The sequence below is a fragment of the Tachysurus vachellii genome, chromosome 15, assembly GCF_030014155.1.
Source record: "Tachysurus vachellii isolate PV-2020 chromosome 15, HZAU_Pvac_v1, whole genome shotgun sequence".
Lineage (NCBI taxonomy): Eukaryota > Metazoa > Chordata > Actinopteri > Siluriformes > Bagridae > Tachysurus > Tachysurus vachellii.
This window is the reverse complement of record NC_083474.1, coordinates 17,210,327-17,234,126: the sequence shown is the minus strand read 5'-3', so window position 1 is coordinate 17,234,126 and position 23,800 is coordinate 17,210,327. Positions and strand designations below refer to the sequence as shown.

The 23,800-nt window shown below is 41.3% G+C and overlaps 1 protein-coding gene across 1 annotated transcript in view; it reads left to right on the top strand.

Moving 5' to 3' along the window:
* kirrel3l (kirre like nephrin family adhesion molecule 3, like) overlaps positions 1 to 18,764 on the top strand; it is a 46,800-nt gene extending 28,036 nt beyond the window's left edge. Inside the window, exons 4-15 of the mRNA XM_060888468.1 lie at positions 2,079 to 2,236; positions 3,882 to 4,032; positions 4,130 to 4,235; positions 4,621 to 4,769; positions 5,144 to 5,271; positions 7,223 to 7,349; positions 8,481 to 8,581; positions 9,670 to 9,868; positions 14,388 to 14,495; positions 14,616 to 14,725; positions 15,049 to 15,138; positions 16,746 to 18,764. Of these exons, the coding sequence (XP_060744451.1) occupies positions 2,079 to 2,236; positions 3,882 to 4,032; positions 4,130 to 4,235; positions 4,621 to 4,769; positions 5,144 to 5,271; positions 7,223 to 7,349; positions 8,481 to 8,581; positions 9,670 to 9,868; positions 14,388 to 14,495; positions 14,616 to 14,725; positions 15,049 to 15,138; positions 16,746 to 17,246 (1,928 nt within the window). The 3' untranslated portion in view covers positions 17,247 to 18,764. The remainder of the gene's footprint in view (positions 1 to 2,078; positions 2,237 to 3,881; positions 4,033 to 4,129; positions 4,236 to 4,620; positions 4,770 to 5,143; positions 5,272 to 7,222; positions 7,350 to 8,480; positions 8,582 to 9,669; positions 9,869 to 14,387; positions 14,496 to 14,615; positions 14,726 to 15,048; positions 15,139 to 16,745) is intronic.
* The last annotated feature ends 5,036 nt before the right edge of the window (positions 18,765 to 23,800 follow it).

Here is a 23,800-nt window from a genome sequence, read left to right as displayed (position 1 = left end):
TCTCTCTCTCTCTCTCTCTCTCTCTCTCTTTCTCCCTCTCTCTTTCTCTCTCTCTTTCTCTCTCTCATGCACACATACACACTCCATCTCTCTTTCCATCTCTCTTACCCTGTCTCTCTCTCCTAACTGTAATCAGCACTGTGAAAGGCTAAGATAATGTGATTGCTGCAGTCACCGATGATTCGCATGCACAGTTAAAAGTCGCAGGCTGCACAGTTAGCACTTTTCACAGCGACTCACAAAATTTGTCAACCGCAGGGCACCTTTTACGCTAACGCGATGTGAATGATCTACATATTCACCATAGATCATTTAGTGCCGGGGTGGGCAGCAGGGAGTGTGAAGGGGTCTTGCTGGGGATTTCAACACTGCAACAGTGGTGACACCTTGTGGGTGACAGCAGAACATCAACAACAACACCACTTTTAATTTTACTCCCACCAACAAACATCTTTATAATATTCTAACAACATGAGCGTGTGTATGTGTGTGTGTGTGGCTAGCGAATTCATCCCAGCTGCACAACTTGTGATTCGTCTTATGTTGAGACCTCCACGGAGAAACCAGGTTTGAAAAAAATACAGGCCTAATTGGACAAGTTTATTTCCTGCACGCTTCAATCTGCCACATTCGCTGGAAGTTCAGATGCTGCTTACTGCACAAAAAAAATGAGGGGGCGGAAAACAGAGCTCCAGCACCTCCACAACAACAGGCTTTGTGCACATACACAGTCTGGCAAGGTTCTCCGTCACAAGAGGAGGAAATGAATCCCAAGGAACGGTGCGAGTGCATGTGCTTGCATGTGTGTGCAAATCAATACAGACCGGATAAGACCAAAGCAATCCAGCTCAGTCAAAAGAGTCAGTGGCGAGGGCGCAGTCAAGGGAATCCTCATGGAAATTAAAATCACCTAGCACGCCGATCCCATTAGTGCACAGCCACAAGCCAGGGAGAGACTTCTGACTATTGTGATGCAGCTCCAGAAATTGGCTTTGTTAAAAGACTAAAAAGAGGGACGGACGGTGTGTATCTGCGTGATAGCAGAACATGCTCTGTTTCACTGTGCCAGGGATACACAGATAAATGAACTAATGACCGATTCGGATGCAACAGAGCCACACGCGAGGAGTCATAATAACAAAGTAAGACTCCGTTAAAAGGGCAGAAACACAGACTTAGCCTTCCTCCGCACCGAACTCAATCTCGCGGCCCATTTACTGAGCCTGGCCCGTTCTATATAGGTCAAATATCTGCCACCGGTGATGAATGTTTCGGCAGCGTTGCTGTAAAAGGCCTCAGCAGCACGAACTCTGATATAACACTAAACATCAGACAGCACAAAGCAGCCTACACATCGGGTTTGTGAACTGATTTCATAGACGCAGGGAAAATCTAACGTGTGATAGGGAGGCTTGGGGAAGATTCCTTATTAACAGACACCACAAACAACACTGCATGCTTTTGGTTGTGGTTCTAAATTGTTGTATTAGTATGAGAAAATATTTTTTGTACATCATTTTATAGAAGACGTAGCCTTTATGTTGTCACATAGACATTACAGCAATGTGAGATTCTTTCTTCACATTCTCCCAACTTTGGAGGTTGGGGTCAGAGCACAGGGTTAGGTATGATACAGCACCCCTGGAGCAGAGAGGGTTAAGGGCCTTGCACAAGGGCCCAACAGTGGCAGCTGGATTCTTCCAAGCTGTCATTCTGGATTCAGCTGGAGGCAGTGGACCCGTGGATTCTTCCAACCCATAACCCAGAGCCTTAACACTTGACCCCTCACTAGTCACATTATAATATATTAGGACTTATTGTAGTCCCTGTGTGACTCTTGAGTCAACCACAACAACAACAACAACATAATAATAATAATAATAATAATAATAATAATAATAATAATAATAAACAAAATCAGGATATAGTGAATTCCAGATAATACCAGTTAAGCATCATATGTGGCTTGGATGATCAACTGCATTTGAGTTAAAGGGAAAGCTGAATATTTATTTGGAATTCTTTATGATAATGATGATGATGATGATGATGATAAGGATGATGATGTTTTCTTGCAGTGCCACCTTCGGACCCTGTCGTAGAGGGAGGGCCTGTGGTGCGTCTGAAAGCCCACACTCCCCATAACCTGACATGCCGGGCATCCGGAGCCAAGCCTGCAGCTGAGATCACCTGGTACAGGGATGGAGAGGTCATGCACACTGCGATCTATTCGAAGGTGAGCGTGCACACTATCACGACTTGGCTCTTTCTCCTCAGCTGTTTTAAGTCCTAAGATCACATATTCCTTTTTCACCATGTTCTTACTGCTGCATTCTGTGTAATTTATTTCCACCACTGTTTTAGTTTTAGTCTTTTTGCTTCCAGGTCTCATTCGGATGCCCTCGCTCTATCTTCCCTCCATCTTCGCTCTATCCGTACTCCTTTGCCCTTCCCCCACTCCTGTTTCATCCCTTTTATTCTTTATAAATATCCTTCTGTCTCACACACACACCCTCCGATGTTCTGGCACTCCAGCATAAATGGAGCATGTTGAAGCGCAGACAGGCATAAGCGTCCGATACAGCAGAGTTTCTGCACCGAGCAAGAGAGAGTGCAAGAAAAAGGGAGGGGGTGAAAGCAAGCAAAAGAGACAGAGAGAAAGAGCAAGCGAGTGAGAGAGGGCGAATTCGGCGTCGACAATGCCGAAACACAATGGAGAACTCAGCGGAGCATGAACAGGCATGAAAGTGTCACATTTGTCATGCTCTCTGACCACGCTAAACGACACTAAACTGCACGCTTAAGAGGGCGGGAGCTGCAGGGAAGTAGAGAAGTGAGAGAGAGAGAGAAAGAGAGAGAAGATAAAAGAGACAGATGCAACACCAGGAGAAGAGATAGAAGGTGAATAAAGGCAAAAGATGCTTGTTTAAAAGAGCTCCAGAGTGAGGGACGAGTGACAGGAGGAGAAAGAGAGACAAACAAAGACAAAGAAAAGCAAAAAAGCAAAGGAGGAGAAGAGCAAGCAGGAGGTGAGGGAGGAAAAATGAATAAGGGACTGGGGGATGGTGTGAAAGGGTGTTGACAAGCAGCGTCACGATTCAATCTAGTGTAAAAATGCTCTGAGTGAGCCAGAGGTGTGTCTGCCAGAGAGTGGGCTCATGCATCGATTTGCCGCCCCCAGCTTCCCATAATGCCCCCGCACCCCCTCCTCCTGATTTCCCAGAATTCCTCTGCACTGTCTTAACACCACACCCAGAAAGCTGCCCCCTGCCAAAACTCGCACTCCTCTCCCCACTTAGCCGAATCGATCGGGCAGAGCGCAATAAGCAGATTTAAGAGATGATGAGGAGAAGGAAGAGCTGATCGAGGGCTCGGTGGGAAAAAATGTGCACACAGCAAAATGGCATCATTAAACACACCAGTCCACCTGCCACGCTGAGGGAAAGCCAGCTCTAATCCCGGCTCAACACTGCAGAGCGTACTCACAGCCTCATGGAGATGGCATTAAAGCCTGATAGACGAGAGAGCGGAATGTCTGGAATGATAAATGGGATATGGGATATCTTTGAATCTTTCATGTATGAAGAGCGATGTAAAGACAGTGGTAGTGGGGTGTGTCGCTCTCGTTGTGCTATACAGGCTCAGCAAGCCGGTACAAAGTAGAGAGAATACACTCACAGAGACGATGGGTTAATATTATACAACTGAAAGGCATCCAGTTTTTTATTGAAAAAATAAAGCCTCACGAAAAAGACTCAAAGAGTCTCATTATCATGCAAGTGTCACTGTGACAGAGGCCACGCCCCTTTTAGTGGAATTGACAGCCATAGAGGAATTTGTAGCTCTATACTGACTGTTTATCTCCTCTGCTTTCCTTTCAGTCACTGATGGAGGATGGGAAAAGGGAGACAGCGGTCAGCCTTCTACCTCTGGTGCCCGATGACCGTGATTCGGGGCGGACGTACACCTGTAGGGTTCTAAACCCAGCAGCCCCGGGTGGACGCCAGACTTCCATAACCATCAACGTTCAACGTAGGTGCTCTATCGAATCTTACGGGTAAAACCACAAAAGAAATATATAACACGTTGCATTTTAGATTGTTTTTAACATAAAGTTGTTGCATCGTAGATCCCCCGTCTGTCACTCTGTCCGTTCAGCCTCAGACTGTAATGGAAGGAGCCAAAGTGCTGTTCCTCTGCTCAGCTTCTGCCAGCCCAGAGATCACTGGCTACAGGTAAACAAATATATATATATATATATAAATATAGAAATAAATAAATAAATAAATAAATAAATAAATAGACATGGTGCCTAATATCAGAGTCATATAAGAGCAGAACTGGAATAAAAAAGGAGAGAGGGTTTGGATTATTGTTAATGTGCAATTTCACCACTGAAGGTCAGTATAATATGGTTTACCTTTGGTTTGCTCGTTAGAATTAATAATGAAGGTCAGTTAATAATAAAAATAACCATCTGAGAGAAAAACCACATGGTGGCAAACAGTTCTAGGCTCATCTTTGGTTTTAGGTTTTAGGTTTTATTTATATGTATATTTATTTATTTTATATGTATTTTATTTCAAGTCATCCGCAAGTCATTTGTCTCTGCTTCAATAGGTGGTCTAAAGGTGGCATCCCCATTCCTGAGGCCAAAGGGGACAGTCTGGAGGTGACAGTGGACTACTCATATTTCACAGACCCTGTGTCCTGCGAGGTGTCCAACTCTGTGGGAAGCACTAACGTCAGCACGCTGGTGGACGTGCAGTGTACGTGCACACACAGCAAATGTCTTGAGATGCTAAACATGTCTCGGGTTAACAAGAAAGATTTGTGCAAATGTCATTTTCTAAATCAAATATTCCTTTTAAAAAACTGTTTCCCATTTCTATTGTCCTATTGTTCTATTGTAGCTATTGGCACCGGTGATGTGTCAAGGTTGTGAAATGAAGCTTGAATAGAACAGACTTTGGCTTTAATGATGCACAGGCATCACTAACTGCACGTGAGTCCAGGCAGATTGCATCAAAAGATGTGTTCTCAGGAGATGTTGTCATTAGGGACATGTGTTTTGTGCTATAATTGTGCTATATTGTGTGTGTGTGTTTTTTTTAAATGAAATTGTGTCTTGTGTTTTCTGTAGTCGGTCCCAGGCTTTTATCGGAGCCTAAACCACAGATAGTGGACACAGGCATGGATGCGGCGTTCACCTGCGCCTGGACTGGCAACCCTCCACTCACCCTGGCGTGGACCAAACAGGGATCCAGTGTGGTAATAATATCTCCTTCTTGTGTGTTATCTAATTTTATCCTACCTTTGTCAGAAAAATTTAGAGACCTGTTGTTCACTCTGTCTTTTAACACAGAAACGGCATACATCTGTTTGAGGAGTAATAACAGGGCTGTGATGACAGTCTTTATCGATTCGTGATGAGAAAACACTAAGCTAATAGCAGCTGATCCCCTTCAGAATGGGGTGATGAGTTTCATAAGAGAGCGTGTAGCAAATCGCTGCTATCTTGGGCATTATCCATGCACACGAGAGCGAAGTCTTTAGAAGAGCACTCGCTGATCGTCAGCCAGCACTGGTATTTTGAGAATGCTGTAGAGCCTGCGCATCACACATCAGCCAAATATCTCCAGGGAACAACTTATGCCGGTTAATAAGATTTTGCAAAGAGCTCGAGAAAGCAACCAAGGAACAAAAGCAAGAAAGGGAGGTGGGGTGGGGGCAAAGAGGCTGCAGTGTAGCGCTCGGCTAATTTCGGTGCTACACCTCCTCTATCTTTCTGTCCCGTACAAGTGCAGGGATGGATCATCTCATCCTCGGGTGTGTTTGGTTCATCGCCACTAGATCCGGATTAATTGGCTAATTCGATGAGTGTCTGTGAGTGAAAAATCAAGGGGAGTATTAAACGGATTAATCAGAGTGCAGCCGGGTTGGGCAGGGATGAGATGAGGGGGTGGGGGGTTAACGACTGATGGGGTTTAACAAGGTAGCATGGAGTGTGATGCTCACACACTGGAGGCCAGAACACCTGGTGAGAGAGGGCGCCCACTAGCAACCGAGCCTAATCTGGAAAAACGCAGCTAGCTTTAATTAGAAGTGCGCCGGCTCCAAGGACTGAGGCCGGCACGCTTTAGACTGTAATTAAGACGGCGGCAGGCGAAATTACAGCTCCAGTCACAGCTCTCCCCTCGGTATTAGCAGCTCCAGAGTGAGGAGACGATTATGGCGACGATTGCCTCGCAGGGCTGTGCTGCTCACTGAAATAAACAGCAGGCTATTTGTTTTCTGAATTGGATCGCGCACATCCGACAGAAATAATGATGTTGGGATAAAAATGTTCATGCAACGAGTGTCCAAATGGAGGAATTTTGCATGTAGATAATTATAACAATATTAGACAATAGCATTGAGAGCTATTTCAGATTCATAGTTGCAGATTTGGCCCAGATTTAGCTGAATAAATAATTTGCTAAGGAGACATGAGATGGCAACTGCCAGTCCATAATGAAGTAGGCGTGGCCTCTGTGCCTGCACGTCAACAGGAAGAAGGTGTGGCTTAGGCACCTGCCAGTCCACATGAAGTAGGCGTGGCCTCTGTATCTGTAAGGCCACATTAAGTAGGCGTGGCCTAAACACCTGTCGGTCCACATGAAGTAGGTGTGGCCTCTGTGTCTGTAAGTCTACATTAAGTAGGCGTGGCCTAAACACCTGTCGGTCCACATGAAGTAGGTGTGGCCTCTGTGTCTGTAAGGCTACATTAAGTAGGCGTGGCCTAAACACCTGTCGGTCCACATGAAGTAGGTGTGGCCTCTGTGTCTGTAAGTCTACATTAAGTAGGCGTGGCCTAAACACCTGTCGGTCCACATGAAGTAGGTGTGGCCTCTGTGTCTGTAAGGCTACATTAAGTAGGCGTGGCCTAAACACCTGTTAGTCCACATGAAGTAGGTGTGGCCTCTGTATCTGTAAGGCCACATTAAGTAGGCGTGGCCTAAACACCTGTTAGTCCACATGAAGTAGGTGTGGCCTCTGTATCTGTAAGGCCACATTAAGTAGGCGTGGCCTAAACACCTGTCAGTCCACATGAAGTAGGTGTGGCCTCTGTGTCTTTTCCAAAGAAGCTGGCCATATCCCATATTCCATAAAGAATAATAATGCTTGAGGGATGTAATCTATTCTCATCCCAGTGCTAATGGCAGCTCTTTCTGAATGGCAGGTGCTCAGCAACAGCAACACACTCCACCTAAAGGCCGTAACTCAGGAAGACTCCGGGACGTACACCTGTAAAGCCATCGTACCGAGGATCGGCGTGGCCGAGAGAGACGTCACACTCACTGTTAACGGTAAAGTCTCTCCCATTCTGTCCATCTATCAGCCCTCAAACCACTCATTAAAGTTATTTCAAGAGTGCAAATGAACATGGACGTCAGAAACGCCCATTTTCTGTACCGGCTATTTCAGTCTTGTAAAGTCTTTCAAACTCATTATTTAACATCTGCCTCTTCAGACATACACTTATGCCTCCTGCCAGCCCCCTTTACACCTCAAACACACACACACGCACACACACACACTCACATCCTTCTGAATAAATAGAAAACATGTGGTTTGTAACTGCATTCAAAGACACAGATTAGCCAGGGGATAGCAGAGTCGTCAATAGCTACAGCTGTAGAAGTCTAACATTTACAATTTTTTGACCAGTTGCTATGGTAATTTTTCAAGCAACCTGGAAACCGCACTTCAGTTTTTCAGAGGTCAGATTGTATAATAATAAAATTCACCCAGTGGGAAAGCCAGCTCACTGAAGCGGAAAGAAGTGTGAAAGATGTGTTTACTTGTGGTAGCAGTTGATTTGGCTTCACAACAAATTCTAGGAGAATGTTGACCTGTGAACAGACACACCACAGTTTTGTGAAGCAATAGAAAACAAAAGGGTGAAGCTATACAGTGGGATGTTTATCAGATAACTCATCTCCAGAATTATTGGCACCCTTCATGACAAATGAAAAAAATCGTTATAAATATCATTCGTTTTCTCATCTCATTTTTCTCATTTGTCATGAAGGGTGCCAAAAATTCTGGAGATGAGTTTTGGCTTTAAAAACCTTCAAATATTGTAGATAAGACTTAAAGAGACCCACTTTCATCTCTAGAAACTTTATAGAGAGGTTCATATTTTCCTACATATAAACACCATATACACACATACACATTTTCTGTGGTTTTGTGTTATCTCTTAAACTTGTAAAAACTTTTCTCCTCTCTCTCTCTCTCTCTCTCTCTCTCTCTCTCTCTCTCTATCTCTCTCTCTCTCTCTCTCACTCTCTATCTCTCTCACTCTCTCTATCTCTCTCTCTCTCTCTCTCTCTCTCTCTCTCTCTCTCTCTCTCTCTCTCTCTCTCTCTCACTCTCTCTCTCTCTCTCTCTCTCTCTCTCTCTCTCTCTCTCTCTCTCTTTCTCCATCTCTGCAGGTCCACCCATCATCACGGCTGAGGCTACGCAGCAGGCTGTCAAACACGCCAAAGGAAAGCTGGAGTGTCTGGTGGGCAGCAGCCCTCCGCCTGACAAAATAGTGAGTTCTTCTCCTGGTGTGTGTGTGTGTGTGTGTGTGCACGTGTGTGTGTGTGTGTGTGTGTGTGTGTGTGTGTGTGTGTGTGTGTGTGTGTGAGTTTCTGCATGCTTGTTAGGTATCTTACATTTACACATCCTTGACATGCTATAGTTCCATGTGGTGTCTATTTAATTTTTCTTCCTATATGTGAGTGTAGGCGTGAGGTGTGTGTGTGCCATGTGGACATCACATGGCAGGATTCAACCTCCTATCAACATCTTAAGCAGAATTTGTCTGTGTACTTTCTCTCGCTGTCTGATTCTATTTTGTGCATTATAATCCCACACATACGCACACACACAAACACACACATACAAACACACACTCACACAGACGCAGTCGGATGCGGCTGGACGAGGAGGTCACTTCTGTACTTCACCTTCTGCCATTGCAGGATAATTAGAGTCAGACAGAGTAAGACTGAGAGAGAGAGGAAACAAGAGCAGCAAGAGGAGGAATGATGGATGTATAAACAGATAGAGCAAGGAAAAGAATGAGAAGAACAACAAAGAGAATCAAACTCAGGGTGAAAGGAGAAATACAGGCCAAGGACTGATTGCCTGAGCAGTTTATAAAATGGAGAAATGGAGAGAGAGAATGAGAGAGAGAGAAAGAGAGAGAGAGAGAGAACGAATCTCACTTCACTTAATCTTCTGAAAAAAAAAAGCTTCCTGTCTCTTTGGCAAAAAAAATAAAATGTAATATAAACAGTTTCCTCTTTTCCTTGAAAGCATTAAAATAAAAAATAAATAAAGCAAAAAATAAATAAATAATAAAATAACACACTCACAAGTTGTTCAGTAACGCAAACAGACTCGCTTGAGTGGTTTTTGACATTGTATGACAGCGCTATCTATAAATACGGACAATGAAACAGAGCTGAAACAACACTAAAGTCCATTTTTATGTGTTAGATATTTAGCCCAGAGCAGAGAGGCAAATAATAAGCAAAAGCTGTTAAATAACTCCAGCTAATTAACTCATTAACCTTGACTTTACTGTTCACGTACAGAAGGGCAAGTCTGACTTTATGTGCTGTCTGTCCTCAGGTGTGGACGTTCGGGGACACGAGCTTGTCCTCTGGTTCCTCAGGCCGTTTCTCGGTGCAGACGGTGAACAGCGACCGCGGCGTCCTGTCCTCACTTATCCTGTCTGAGACGCTGGCTCAAGATTTCCAGCTGAGATACAACTGCACTGCATGGAACCGCTTCGGAACTGGCACAGTGCTCGTCACGCTCAAAGAACAAGGTGAGGGAAGAAACTCGGGACTGGACGAGATGAGAACAGAACGACTTTATTCAGGGTTGCGCTTTATCTTGTGTTAAATAAGGAAAGGAAACGAGGCTAAATCGATAGCAGTGACATGTTAGCAAAATGGGGGTGTTTTTTTTTTTTTATTTATTTGCATACTAATACATATTCATATATTCTTGCTTTAATTATATATGTGAAAATAGAAGCCATTTTTTTAGTAGTTTCTTAGATGTTCGAAAGTATTAAGTGTCTCATTTATATTTCAAACTTGTTCAGGGTTACTTTCAAACAGGCCTTTTTGATCTTTATTTCACGTTCTGTTCTGCTTTTTTAAAAAAAAGTAAGAACACGAGGATTAAAAGATGCAAAGACTTTAAGACTTGCTTTTAAACTGAAGTTCAGCTTTGCTCATTTTGTAATAAAACGATGTAAAGAAGTGGAAGGGAACTAAGATAGAGGGAAAAAATGGAAATTCTGAAACCATAGGTGGTAATATTCTGACATAGTGTTAAGTACGTGAGACAGGATTTAGTCTGATCTTGGGCTGAAATAGAAAAGGACGTGGTGGGTCTTGTGACAGGTTTCTAAACTGAGCGTTGTTTAATCATAGCGGGAGGCGGGAATGCGGTCAGGGCCACAGGAGGGAGGGGGGGGGTGTTAAAATGTGAATCCTCATGCATATTCATTAATCCTCGAATTAATTATAAAAGTGAAGGTGTAGAGATGCTTTTAAAGCATTTAAATAAATAGACATGTATTTATTGTTTTGGATATTTAACATTTTTAAAAGACTTATTAAAACATGTTCTGGGTTACTTTAATCCAGACCTCTTTTTTAATCTTTATTTCACTTTCTGCTCTGCTTAAAAGGGCAAACGAGGATGAAAAGTTTTAGGATTCAGCTTTGCTCATTTGTAATAAAAGTCTGGAAGAAAGTGGAAGGCGAAGGAGTCCGTAAAGAGAAACCACAGGCAGTAATCTTCTGATAGCTGTAAGTTTGTGATTCACTCGTTATCGTGTTAAACAGGAAGAAAGAAACGATAGAAACGATAGCTTTGTAAAAGCAAAACAGGGTGGTGTGATGCCAAGGGTGCACTTGGGGAGAAAAGAAGGACACGGGCCTCTTTTTATTGTGTGTTTTATTTGCCTCCTCATGCATATTCATCAATAGTTGCTAATTAATAAAAGCGAAGATGTACAAACGCTTCCAGAACATTGTAGTAAAACCTTAAGCATCGGAAAAGTTTAAGCTCAAACATATTTGTTCTTGAAGAACAGGAGAATGAAATAAGGATGAAAAGATGCAAAGTTTTAAGACTTTATACTAAACTTCAGCTTGCATATTTGTAATAAAAGGTGTTCAGAAAATCGGAAACCCTAGGTGGGAATATTCTGACATACTCGTTAGTCCCCGAGACAGGATTGTGTTTGATCTTGTGCTAAAAGAGAGTAGAGATGATGAGAGCAGATAAAATGACGCAAAGATCTTTAACACAGGCTTTTAACCTGAGGCTGAGCTTTGAACGTATCCTGATCACGTTAATCAGGAAAGTGAACGCTGTAGCAGAAAGACAGCTCCCAGTGTGTACAGAACGTAGCCCCTGTGGATGTTGCTTTCATGCAGAATGAACGGAAAACGAAGATTTGTCTAGAGCTTTTAACAATTGACACCGTCACAAGGTAGTTTCATAGAAATCCAGATGTGGTGTAAAGAGCAGCAGTGAGGAAAAGCTCCCCTGAGATAATGTACTAGCAGATGAGCAGGACAGGACATTAAAGGAAAGGAAAGGAAAGGAAAAGAAAAAGGAAAGGAAATTAAAGGGGAAAGGAAAGGAAAGGAAAGGAAAGGAAAGGAACAAGGAAAGGAGAGGAAAAAGGAAAGGAAAGGAAAGGAAAGGAAAGGAAAGGAAAGGAAAGGAAAGGAAAGGAAAGGAAAAGGAAAGGAAATTAAAGGGGAAAGGAAAGGAAAGTTAAGGAAAGGAAAGGAAAGGAAAGGAAAGGAAAGGAAAGGAAAGGAAAGGAAAGGAAAGGAAAGGAAAGGAAAGGAAAGGAAAGGAAATTAAAGGGGAAAGGAAAGGAAAGTTAAGGAAAGGAAAGGAACAAGGAAAGGAGAGGAAAAAGGAAAGGAAAGGAAAGGAAAGGAAAGGAAAGGAAAGGAAAGGAAAGGAAAGGAAAGGAAAGGAAAGGAAAGGAAAGGAAAGGAAATAGGAAAAGGGAAAGGAAAGGAAAGGAAAAAGGAAAGGAGAGGAAAAAGGAAAGGAAAGGAAAGGAAAGGAAAGGAAAGGAAAGGAAAGGAAAGGAAAGGAAAGGTAAGGAGAGGAAAAAGGAAAAGAAAGGAAAGGAAAGGAAAAAGGAAAAGAAAGGAAAGGGGAAAGGAAAGGGAAAGGAAAGGAAGGGAAAGGAAAGGAAAAGAAAAAGGAAAGGAAATTAAAGGGGAAAGGAAAGGAAAGTTAAGGAAAGGAAAAGAACAAGGAAAGGAGAGGAAAAAGGAAAGGAAAGGAAAAGAAAAAGGAAAGGAAATTAAAGGGGAAAGGAAAGGAAAAAGGAAAGGAAAGGAACAAGGAAAGGAGAGGAAAGTTAAGGAAAGGAAAGGAAAAAGGAAAGGAGAGGAAAGTTAAGGAAAGGAAAGGAAAAAGGAAAGGAAAGGAAAAGAAAGGAAAGGAAAGGAAAGGAAAGGAAAGGAAAGGAAAGGAAAGGAAATAGGAAAAGAAAGGAAAGGAAAGGAAAAGGGAAAGGAAAGGAAAGGAAAAAGGAAAGGAGAGGAAAAAGGAAAGGAAAGGAAAGGAAAGGTAAGGAGAGGAAAAAGGAAAAGAAAGGAAAGGAAAGGAAAGGGGAAAGGAAAGGGAAAGGAAAGGAAGGGAAAGGAAAGGAAAGGAAAGGAAAGGAAAAAGGAAAAGAAAGGAAAGGAAAAAAGGTAAAGAAAGGAAAGGAAAAAAGAAAGAAAGGAAAGAAAAGGAAATGATAGAAAAGGAAAGGAAAGAAAAGAAAAGGAAAGGAAAAAAATAAAGGAAAGGAAATGAAAGGAAAGGGAAAAAGAAAGAAAGAAAGAAAGAAAGAAAGAAAGAAAGAAAGAAAGAAAGAAAGAAAGAAAGAAAGAAAGAAAGGGAAGAAAAGGAAAGGAAAGGAAAAAAGAAAGAAAGGAATGGAAAGGAAAGGGAAAAAAAGAAAGGAAAAAAAAGAAAAGAAGAAAAATATAATTAAAATAAAATGGTGAAACCAGAGTAAATTACCAGGTCAACAAATCACTGCATAATGCTGGACATGAGTTTCTATGAGGTTTTTAAAGGCTATTTCTTAGGTTTTAAAATAAAAGCTGCAGTTTTTCTAACTAGTTCTACTGTTCTAAAGTTTCCTTTTAGTTATAGAGGTTAATTTTGTTATTACTGATGTCAGGGGAAGGGCCTGATAAAGCTAATAAGACAAATCTGTATGTGTGTGTGTGTGTGTGTGTGTGTGTGTGTGTGTGTATGATTTAAAATCGTATGCCACTGCTGCCATATTATTCTGACATTCAGTAGTGGAAGAAGAGCCAAACATTGTGATCAGATGCCTACACAAGTGTATTGGGCTAATGTAATGGTTTCATTTATTACGACCAGCTCCATGAGGCTTCTTTTCTCTGTCTTTTATCCTGGCTGTTTCGTGACAGCCCTTTCTCCAGAGTCAGCTCTACACCAACAGATCCACAAAAAAAGCCCTCTAGTAGTGCGCTTATCTTAATTATTCTCGGGCAAATCAATATCATTTAATCAGGAGATGGAGTGCTTAATGAATACATCTGCCCCATAACACACATATAGATTTTGAGCCTAGATTAATTTGATTCGGGGGCCGCTGGGTGTCCCCGCGTACCGCACGGCAGGGCCTCGGCTCGCTGCTCCTCCTACACCGGGGGCCTGAGTTTGTTTAAATAAGGCTGAGCGTATAGTAGTCAGTCGTGAGAGACAGTGGAAACGAGATCCTCGGCTGCAATTTACATCAAGGCAGAAGAAGTGTGTCTCAGGAGAAATACAGCAAGCGACGCTATATCTCCTGCAATCTCTAATTAGATTAGCGTCAGGCATCTCAGCACGCGTCAGGCCTGGTTAGGCCCCTTCCAGCTGAGATTAAAGAAAATTCTCCAGGCTCGGGAACGCCACGCTGGATGAATTTCTATACGCACATCTATGAGCAGTGACAAGAAGACAGACTGTTTTGAAGCGTACTGGCCAGTTCGCTACCAGATCCTCCGGAGAATACGGCAAAGGCTCGCCAGAGGTCGAATCCACGAATCTGTAATGAAACGCAATCATTCTTAACATTTTCCAACATCTCAAGGCTGATTTGGCATTAGAGAAACGAGACCCAGAGTAAAAATCAATTAAGATTTAAAAGGGTGAGCTGGTGAAATAAACTTGACTTTGCAGTTCTGAAAACAGAGTTAGCTTTACGCGCTGACCCGGCTGTCAGTCAGCGTACGTGTTCCTCTGAGCGTACGTTTATGATTGACTTCGTCTTTCTTATTCTGTTCCAGAAGCACTGCCCTTGCTCATCATCATCGGGTCGTCTGTTGGAGGAGGATGCGTTTTCATCGTTTGTGTCATCACCTTGGCGTCCATCTGCTGCCGCCATGCTGCTAAAGGTGAGGACATGGGTCAGGAGTTTCCTAGATTTGTGTCCAATATTGTGTCCAACGACAAAGAAATCAAATCAATATCGACTGAATAGGAGTTTTGCATAATCTCATATCTCTCTCTTATAGGAAAAAAAGGGACACGCTTATCCAAGAGTGACATCCGTGTGCAGATCGTGCACAGCGACCACAACGCAACCCGTGGGAACGATGACGAGGAGGACGTGAAGGAGCCCATGGTGAGCATCAAGAACATCAATAACATGTGCATTATAGATTTAAATATAATTGCATTACAAAAAAATAGTTCTGGTTGTCTTGAAAATATTAAAGATGTTCCTCGGTTTCTGTCTGTGCTAGAAAGCTCATGGAAGTATTACACAAACCTGAACCTAATATGGTATTTTTAAGCATTTAAGCTGTTTGAAGACTTTATGCTTGGGCACACTCACAGTATGAGCATCCTAATGAGAGCTCAGCTGGCTTGCAGCAGGGTGTTTTGTGTATGTGTGTGTGTATAGCAGTGTGTAACCAACCTGTGTGTGTGTTTGATTTCTATCAGGCTCCCAACAGCAGCGAGTCTCCCGGGACATCACGCACCGAGCACAGCGATCTACTTGAAGAAGAAGATGACGAAAGATCAGATATTAAGGTAAGTTTCTTCTAAACACTTTTATTAGCAACACGGCTGACTTCTTGGGTGCCAAACGTATTGGTTCTTGTACATTTGCATCGCATTGCCGTGTTCAGTGATGCGAGTCGACAAAACACACCTACACAAACAAGGAGGATGGAAACATTCACTTCCACTGATACACAGTCTGATACAAGATTTTATACTTTTCTTTAGAAACAGGACACCGCACAAAAGAGCAAAAGTGCTTCTGAAGCTGTAGGAGGCAAAACCAGATGATATTTTATTATTTTATTATTCAGAGATCTTTCAGAATCTAATATACTCGCTCCGTGGGGTTCCAAAATTGCACGAGCGTCGATGTTAACAGTCGTCTGATTGAGGATCATTGCTGTTGTAATGTGCACTACTCTAGAACTTCTAGAAGTACACAACTTACACCCAATTGGACTGTCCATCAACGGATGGCAGGATCACCACAGGACCACTGCTGACCAGATCATATCTGAGTGCTAGATGATTCCCAGCACAGCAGACATGCTCATCAAAATGAAATAAATAACCAGGGAAATACTAATCTCAACATTTTATGCACATTTATTAACAGAGGAACTCAAATCTCAGGCTGTAAAGGATCATATTTTCTCACCAAGCCCTTCACATGCACCGAAGTGGAGAAAGTTTCTCAATTCTGATTGGTCAGGATGTGCTGATTAATTTGTCTATAACAGTAACTCTGACAGAGATCAGGGTGTTAACAGTAATTATGCTTGGCATCAGGCCACATCATACATCTTCGACGGTGATTAGTATCTTATACCAGGAAGAGCTCGGGTGTTTTATCAGACCTTCTAGGATTTTAAGAAGAAGTGATTTTTTTGAGATCTCGGAAGTGAACACGAAATCAAGAACACGCCTGAACGTTTGCAATTTTTCATAGAAAAGCTACATCATAGAAAGCCACTATATGTGTCGTCACTGTTAGGAGTTTAAAAGAAGAATCTTGTACTTGAAATTTTAACATTTTTTTGCCAAATCAAGCACAACAATTACAAAAAAAACCTCCTGAAGGAACTACAAACGTAAAAATCCTGTGCTCGCAATTTCGTCAATTAACAAGTAGTTTTCCACAGAAAAAGTCACAATAATCCCAGAAACCTTCCCGAATAACTCACCTTCTGCTTTTACTAGCACTTTGCTTGCACAAAGTCTCATATGTCCTGTTTCACAAGTCCATCAGACTACTTACCACACAAATACTACATCTGCTACTAAAATTAAAGATGTATAAATATATTCAAGCGTAATGCACTACATTTGAGATTTTTAACAAATTTTAATGCTAAATGATTGCTGAATGGAACAGTGGAGGCTCAAGTGGTTAAAGCTCTGGATTGTTGATCAGAAGGTGTGGGTTCAAGTCCCAGCCCTTCCAAGCTGACTGTGTTGGGCCCTTGAGGAAGGCCCTTAACCCTCAATGCTCCAGAGGTGCTGTATTATGACTGACACTGCGCTCTGATCCCAACCTCCAAAGTTAAGATGTGCGAAGAAAGAATTTCACTGTGCTATAATGTGTATGTGACAAAATAAAGGCTTAATTCACATTATCTTTTCTCTCCACCCAGGACCCCACGAACGGCTACTACAATGTTCGTGGTCATGATGACCGCCATGTTGCACGCACCGGCTTTTCCGAGTTTGTCCCGACCTCGCGTCCCGTGTACACGCCGTGCCAGCTTCCGTCTCCAGGCCCACTGTACAGCCAGAGCACCACCCAGCCACGTGTTTATGACTTCTCCAACCGCTACGCCACCACCCCAGCCACCCGCACCACCTATGAGCAGCAACCTCAACAACAGCAACAACAACAGCAACAACAACAACAACCACAGCCACAACAGCAAACAACTCCCACAATGTACCCACAGGACCCACTGTACATGCCCAATACCTACGGCCGCGCCTTCACCAGCTACGTCAAACCCACCTCCTATGACAAAGTGGACACGTTTGAGCAATCAGATCAGGCCAGTAAGGTGTCCGGGACGTCCCGCTTCTCCTACGCTTCCTCGCAGCAGTCAGACTATGGACGGCCGTCCCAGCAGCGCATGCAGACTCACGTGTGAGCGCCAGAAATTGCAGATGGTGCCACGTTTGATCCATGAAGGACTTTTCCCCTCAATCTTAAATGCGCATTGGGAGTCAGATTCGGATTATCCTTCTTGAGCTTTTGGAGTAAGGAGAACTGCAGGACAACTCCCATGTCTGAGTCACCTCTGGATTGTCTAAGCTAATTTAATCGTGTTTAGCTTTGTTTACTAGCTGAACTTCTGGTGAATGAATGCCATTCCTTTTTTAATCTCACTTATTATGGAGACAGGCACGTCAGGACGCTTCGGCGTCTCCGAGTGGTCTGTGATAGGAATCAAATGAACTAACTTTTGTAAATGAGAAGCTAATGATCTTATGCTGGACCACAATCAAAAAAAAAAAAAACAACAAAAAAACAACAAAAAGAAGAAAAAAAAAAGTCTCGTGCTGGCATGCTGAAGGAATCGTAAGCACATTTTGTGTGTCATTGACTGAACTTACAACAGGAATTCACAGATAAACTGAGACAAAATGGTTGAAATGATAAATTATGCCTCTTTTAATGAAATCTACTGTATTTCTGAGAAAGAAGGCAAATAAGGAGGACTTCCTGAAACAAAATGATGTAATGAAGATTAAGAGGTGCATTTTGCTCTGATTAGCTGAACAAAGAGAGATGAAGCCCTAATGAATATGCAACCCAGTAACAAGAGGCTTATTTTGCATCCCAAAATAGCATGTTACTGATTTTGGGGTGCAAATAAAAGGTGCCTCGGGTGTATCGAGAAGCTGGTGGCAATCTGAAACTGCGAAAATCGACATGCAGTAATGGTTTAGCGACTGTGAATTCTTTTCTGAAGAAAGTGCGGCATGAGCCGTTCTATCTGAAATGACACAATCAAGTATCTCCGCCATGTTTACACGATAAAAAGGTAGAACACAATGCTCCTGATAAACGAGTGTAAAAATACAGAGGTGAGCCCTCTCCTCTTGTCTGTTGCATGCAGATGACGTGTCTATGTGAACGTATCTTTCCATGTCCATTCCTTGTGTGAGACATTGCTTTACTGCACCTAATGCCATTGGATCGTGGTAATCCCGATGATCGGGTTCCCGTACTGCCATTTCTTTTCTTCGGGCCTGAGTGATTTCCATTGGGGAAGAAAAAAAAAAGTAAATTCACAAAGTGAACTGTGCCGAAAAAACACGTTGCTTGTCTTTATTTTTCTACTTTATATAAGCCTTAATGTACAGTGTGTAAGCTGCTCAACTGTAAAGTACATTTCTATTATGAATGCTTATAAATATATATCTAATATGATTTGATTTGATTTTAACACAGCATATTATTTTAGTTCACTTTTTTCTCCCCGTACGTTTGAGTTCTTCATCATTCATGGGGTTGTGTTTCTTTTAGACACCTTTTTTTTGTTGTTTTGTTTTTTTTTCTTTTTAAGATTATGCATTGAGGTTTTACTTGCTAAAATGAGCTATTGTTGCTTGTAACTTTGTACACATATTTATATTTAAATAAAACCATTTCAAATAAAAAAGCAGCCATGACTTGAGTGTGTTATCAGATGTGTGCAATGAATAGCAGAGTTGCTAAATATTTAAATAAATGAGGAAATAAACTTTCACCAACTTTCACTAAATGATGCTTGGACTCATGGAAACAAGACAAGGATGTTGAAATGCTCACCTAAAAGTTATAAATAAACCAAGTGGTCATGCTTCCAGTTCAATTAACTAGCTAATTTCCTACCTAAATAAATGAGTAGCTGTCATTGTGAAAAGCTTACACACATAAAACAAGACTAAGTAAATGATGATTGGACTCTGGGATATTTTACAGGGATGTTGAAATGGTGTTTAATTAGCTTCATTTTAAAAACAAACAATTCATGCCTCCAAATCGGCTAGCTAGCTGCTTGCGTATTATCTTAATAAGCGAAGAGGTGTCATTGTAAAAATGTACATACTTACATTGTCAGATTGGACTCTTTAGAATTGGACAGGAGTGTTAAAGTCATGTTTAATCACTTTAATTTTAGAAATGAAGTAAGTGATCATGCATCTAATTAAACTAGCTAGTTACTTAACTAGCTAGCTAGCTAGCTAGCTGCCTGTTAAGCTACTTACCCAAATACATGAGCAGCTGTCATGGTGAAAACTTTGCACACTTAAAATATGTCAAACTAACTGATAATTGGACTCTGAAAAACTGGACAAGAGTGTTAAAATCATGTTAAAATTGTACTATACTTTACTTTTTTTACTTTACTTTAGCTGTGTACCCAGAATACGAAGGCACTGTATTACTAAAACATCAACAGATGGCATCAGAGTTTTTTGTGTTATTAAGCATTTCTCTTAGAACACTGCAAACATTTTATTAATTTGTTTTATTAATTTTATTAATTAATTTATTATTCCATGTTATGGACCATCTGCAAGACAAATTAGTTTTCACATACAGTATTATAGCAGCTATAAACAGTTTCTCCCTCAGCAACGTCTCTCTATCTCACCATATACAAGGCCCTGTGTGTCAGAATAGAAATGATAATATATTACAAGTGCATTTATTGAAAACCAGTGACTTAATTGGTTTAAAGTTAGTACTACTGACAGAGCTGCTGTTATTTTTTTTTTACATGTACAGCATTTGGCTGACAACCTTATCCAGAGTAACTTACATTTTATCTCACTTTTATTTTTTATACAATTTAGGGTCAATGGCCTTGCTCAGGGGTCCAGCAGTTGCATCTTGGTGGACCTTGGTGGACCACTACCACATCCTTGGTTGTGGTAACACTTTTTTTTTTTATTTAGCAGTAAACATTTCTAGTCAATTCAAGAAGCTCTTCTTGACTTTTCTACCACACATAGCTGATGCATTACATAGTGAAATGAAACAACGTTCCTCCATACTAAATTTTCTGTAGTATGTGAATGTGAAAGGGAGTGTGTGTGTGTGTGTGTGTGTGTGTGTGTGTGTGCCCTGAGATGAGCTGGCACAAGATCTAGAGTATCCTCTGGCTTGTGTCACAAGTCCCTGGTGATAGACTCCAGGCTACCTGCGACCCTTTATAGGATAAGTGCTAAAGAATATGAACAGAAATGGATCAAATAAACACAGTACATTTACCTTTAACACATAGTGTAAATTTGTACTAAATCACCATCCCATGCTCTTGCTCTTTGATGATGTTTGTGGTTAAAAGCTCTACAATTCCTACAGATGAACTTAATCAAAATATAAAAAGTGGCAGCCTCGATGCTATTTGGAGTGCTTCGGTTTACACTCTTGCTGAGCGCTGTATTTGGAAGACAAATCTACAGATTGGAGCACAGCCATTATTTAATAACGTCTCCCTTCTCGCTCATGCTCTTAGATCTAATTAATCCAACAACTCTGAGCTTTTCAGTGGAGACTGAGATTGACACCAAGCAACAGTCAGCATTTAGCAAGTGAAAAATGATGCTAGACCACACTCGCAACTGCTTCATATTTCATTCTGAAGCACATTAAGCGAGGCAATATAGAAACACAGTACAGAATGGATATGTAATAGTGTAATATATAATAATACATAGAATGCTTATGATAAATAATGGATGATTTTAGGTGCTGTGCAGGTCAGCATCATCAAATACACAATGCAAACATTGACATTAGATCTACAAGTCAATGGTTTAAGTCTACAAGTAAAGCATAGCCAAGCGGCTGAAGGGCAGCGACACAGGCAGAGGTATGACATAAATATTTATATGCTGGCAGCAATAACAGGAACAATGTTTTACACTAATAAGCAGGTGTTTATGAAAGGTGTACAGTGGGTCAACAACAGAGATGACCAGACTGTCCATCAAGAAGACTAAATCTTTCCATTTATTGTAAGTATGCTAAGCTCTTAAACTGCTCCAGTGATGCTGGAAGCTTTAAAATTGCATAAGAGGTGATTCACTCATGCCCAAAGACATGGAAAGAGATAGATGGAAAAAAAAAACTACTTGCTGATAATATGTAGAAGGCTTTTATAAAGCTATGCTGGGAAACATATAAATGTATTTATTAACGAAGTAATGCAATGCAAATATCTGTATCATGCTCTAACACACATATCATTAGAGTTGGTGCAAAGCCAAAGTGGGCATGGTTTTAAGCATAAGGAATTTTTTTTATCATGTTAGTGGTCTCAGTGGTTTTAATTAGCCTATTTTGGGAAACAGAAATAATTAAATTCATTAGAAATTGAACCACTAACCAGGAAATTACTAAAAGTGAATTAATGTATGATTTTTTTTTGAGCAATTGAGGGTTAAGGGCCTTGCTCAGGGGCCCAGCAGTGGCCCAGATTGGTGGACCAGGGATTCAAACTCACCTCTAAAGACTTGGCTACCACATCTCTTCACATATCTGCTTCATATTTGACCAGACAACCTCACACACCAGAAAACATATACAATAAATAAATAATAATTTGTGTGCACCTGGCTATCACACACATATGTCTGTATTTGTGAATCCCATTCCCAGTTTTATAACAACATCCATTCTGTGTTCCAGTTCATCCCAAATTTCAGTGGGTTTGAGGTCAGGGCTGTTTGCAGGACACTCAGGTTTGTCCATTCCAACCTTGACAATCCATGGTTTTAGGTTTGAGCTTGTTACAGTAGTTCCAGTAAAAAATACAACTGTGTGCTTTGAACTTGGGAGGCAAAAGATCTTCATATGGGTTGATGGTTAAGTGTCCACAAAACTGGCCATATATTGTGTAGCGATCTACATTTACTAGAGTTGTGATTCCTGAAATGTTACTTAAAATGTGCAGTAATTTACTTCATTTTCCAGCCTTTCTGCAGTTCAACCGGTCACACGGCCACTTTGCCTTAATCAATTTTAAAAGATGTTCAGTCTCCAAGCTTAAAACCACAGTGCACCATTCCATCTCTCCATCATGTAACATTTAATAGATATCGATCCTTTTCTTTTGTTTAATTGGAACATTCTACTCATTATAATTTTAATTAAAAGCTGAACAGTGATTGCTAAGGATTTTTCCCCCCTTTGTCACCTTCACCTTCAGAAGCAACAGAACCATAAAAGATTTATGTATGGCATGACTCTCAGGTTAGGAAATTAAAGCTGCAGTACGTAACATTTCTTAATGGGTTAATAAGTGCCATTATTAGGTCAGGAGTAGAGGGAGGGTTAACTCGACTGGATCTTTTCCAGGGACGGAGAAGTCAGACATGTTTGGTTTGGGTCGGATTTGGTGTTTATTGCCTCGTAGCTTTTACAGTATCACATGCCAGCCTGAGGTCTAATATTCTAAAAGCAGTTTAAACCACAGGCATCGACTAATGACCCCTAAAGAATACACCCAAGAGTGCTGGCAAGCAAAAAATAAAGTGAGCCAAAAAAAAAAAAAAAAAAAAAGATAAATAAACACTAGCTAGGCTCTCTAGAATTGATCACGGACCCAAAATTTAATGGAATTTAAAAATAATGCAGCTTTTTTTCTTCTATCTAATCCAAGTTATTTTAGAGATTTGCATCACGTAATTATTTATTCAACAAGTCTTAAATTGTCTTTAGTGCGTATTGACTCGCCTTTTGCGACCATAAATTTAATCTGCACAGTGAATAGAAAATATATTTCCATTGTGAGTTGCTTTTCAGAGAGATTTCTGTCAAAAAGCGGTCAAGGTTATGTACCGCTGCTTTAATTCCAGCATGTTCTGATAAGCTACTAGATTCTGAACCACTGTCTGAGGTGAGAAATCTGCTAAACTACTCGCTGGTAAGAGACTTTCTAACTGAAGTATCATTTCAGTTAACTGGTCAATAAATGTTTGGAGATTTTTGTAGGATATAACCAGAAAGTGTTTTTTTTTTTCTGTGACCAAAGAAATGAATGAATGAACACAGATTTTAGGCCTAAATACAGTAAGAATTAAGAAGCTGAAGTAAACAAACGACTGTACGGTCACGTAACTTCGACATCATCATCACTGTTTCTGACAGCTCTTTCAATCTTCTTTTAAAAATCAGTTATCCTAATAAAGGGATTCACTGTGTTTTTTTTTTGTGGATAATTATGAACCAGTGGCATTGAGAGGGTGGGGCTTTGGGGGTCTTAAGACACTCATGTACTGTCAAAAGCCCTTGGTCCTTTGAACACTGGAAATATTCCATACCACAAGTAGACTTACCAGGACAAGAAACCCGCCCTGTCTGTAGGGTTTATTTTACACGTTCATTCTGCTTTACGCACTTTTAAAACGTTTTGTGTTGAGCTTTTAAACAGAACAGTACATATTCCGGTTCAGCAGGTGGCACTGTTGTTAATATACGGCCATTGAATAGTCGTCATTCGTTCATTCAAACAGTTGATGAGCTCACTCATTTTCTATCGCTTATCCGAACTAACTCGGGTCACGGGGAGCCTGTGCCTATCTCGGGCGTCATCGGGCATCAAGGCAGGATACACCCTGGACGGAGTGCCAACCCATCACAGGGCACACACACACTCATTCACTCACGCAATCACACACTACGGACAATTTTCCAGAGATGACA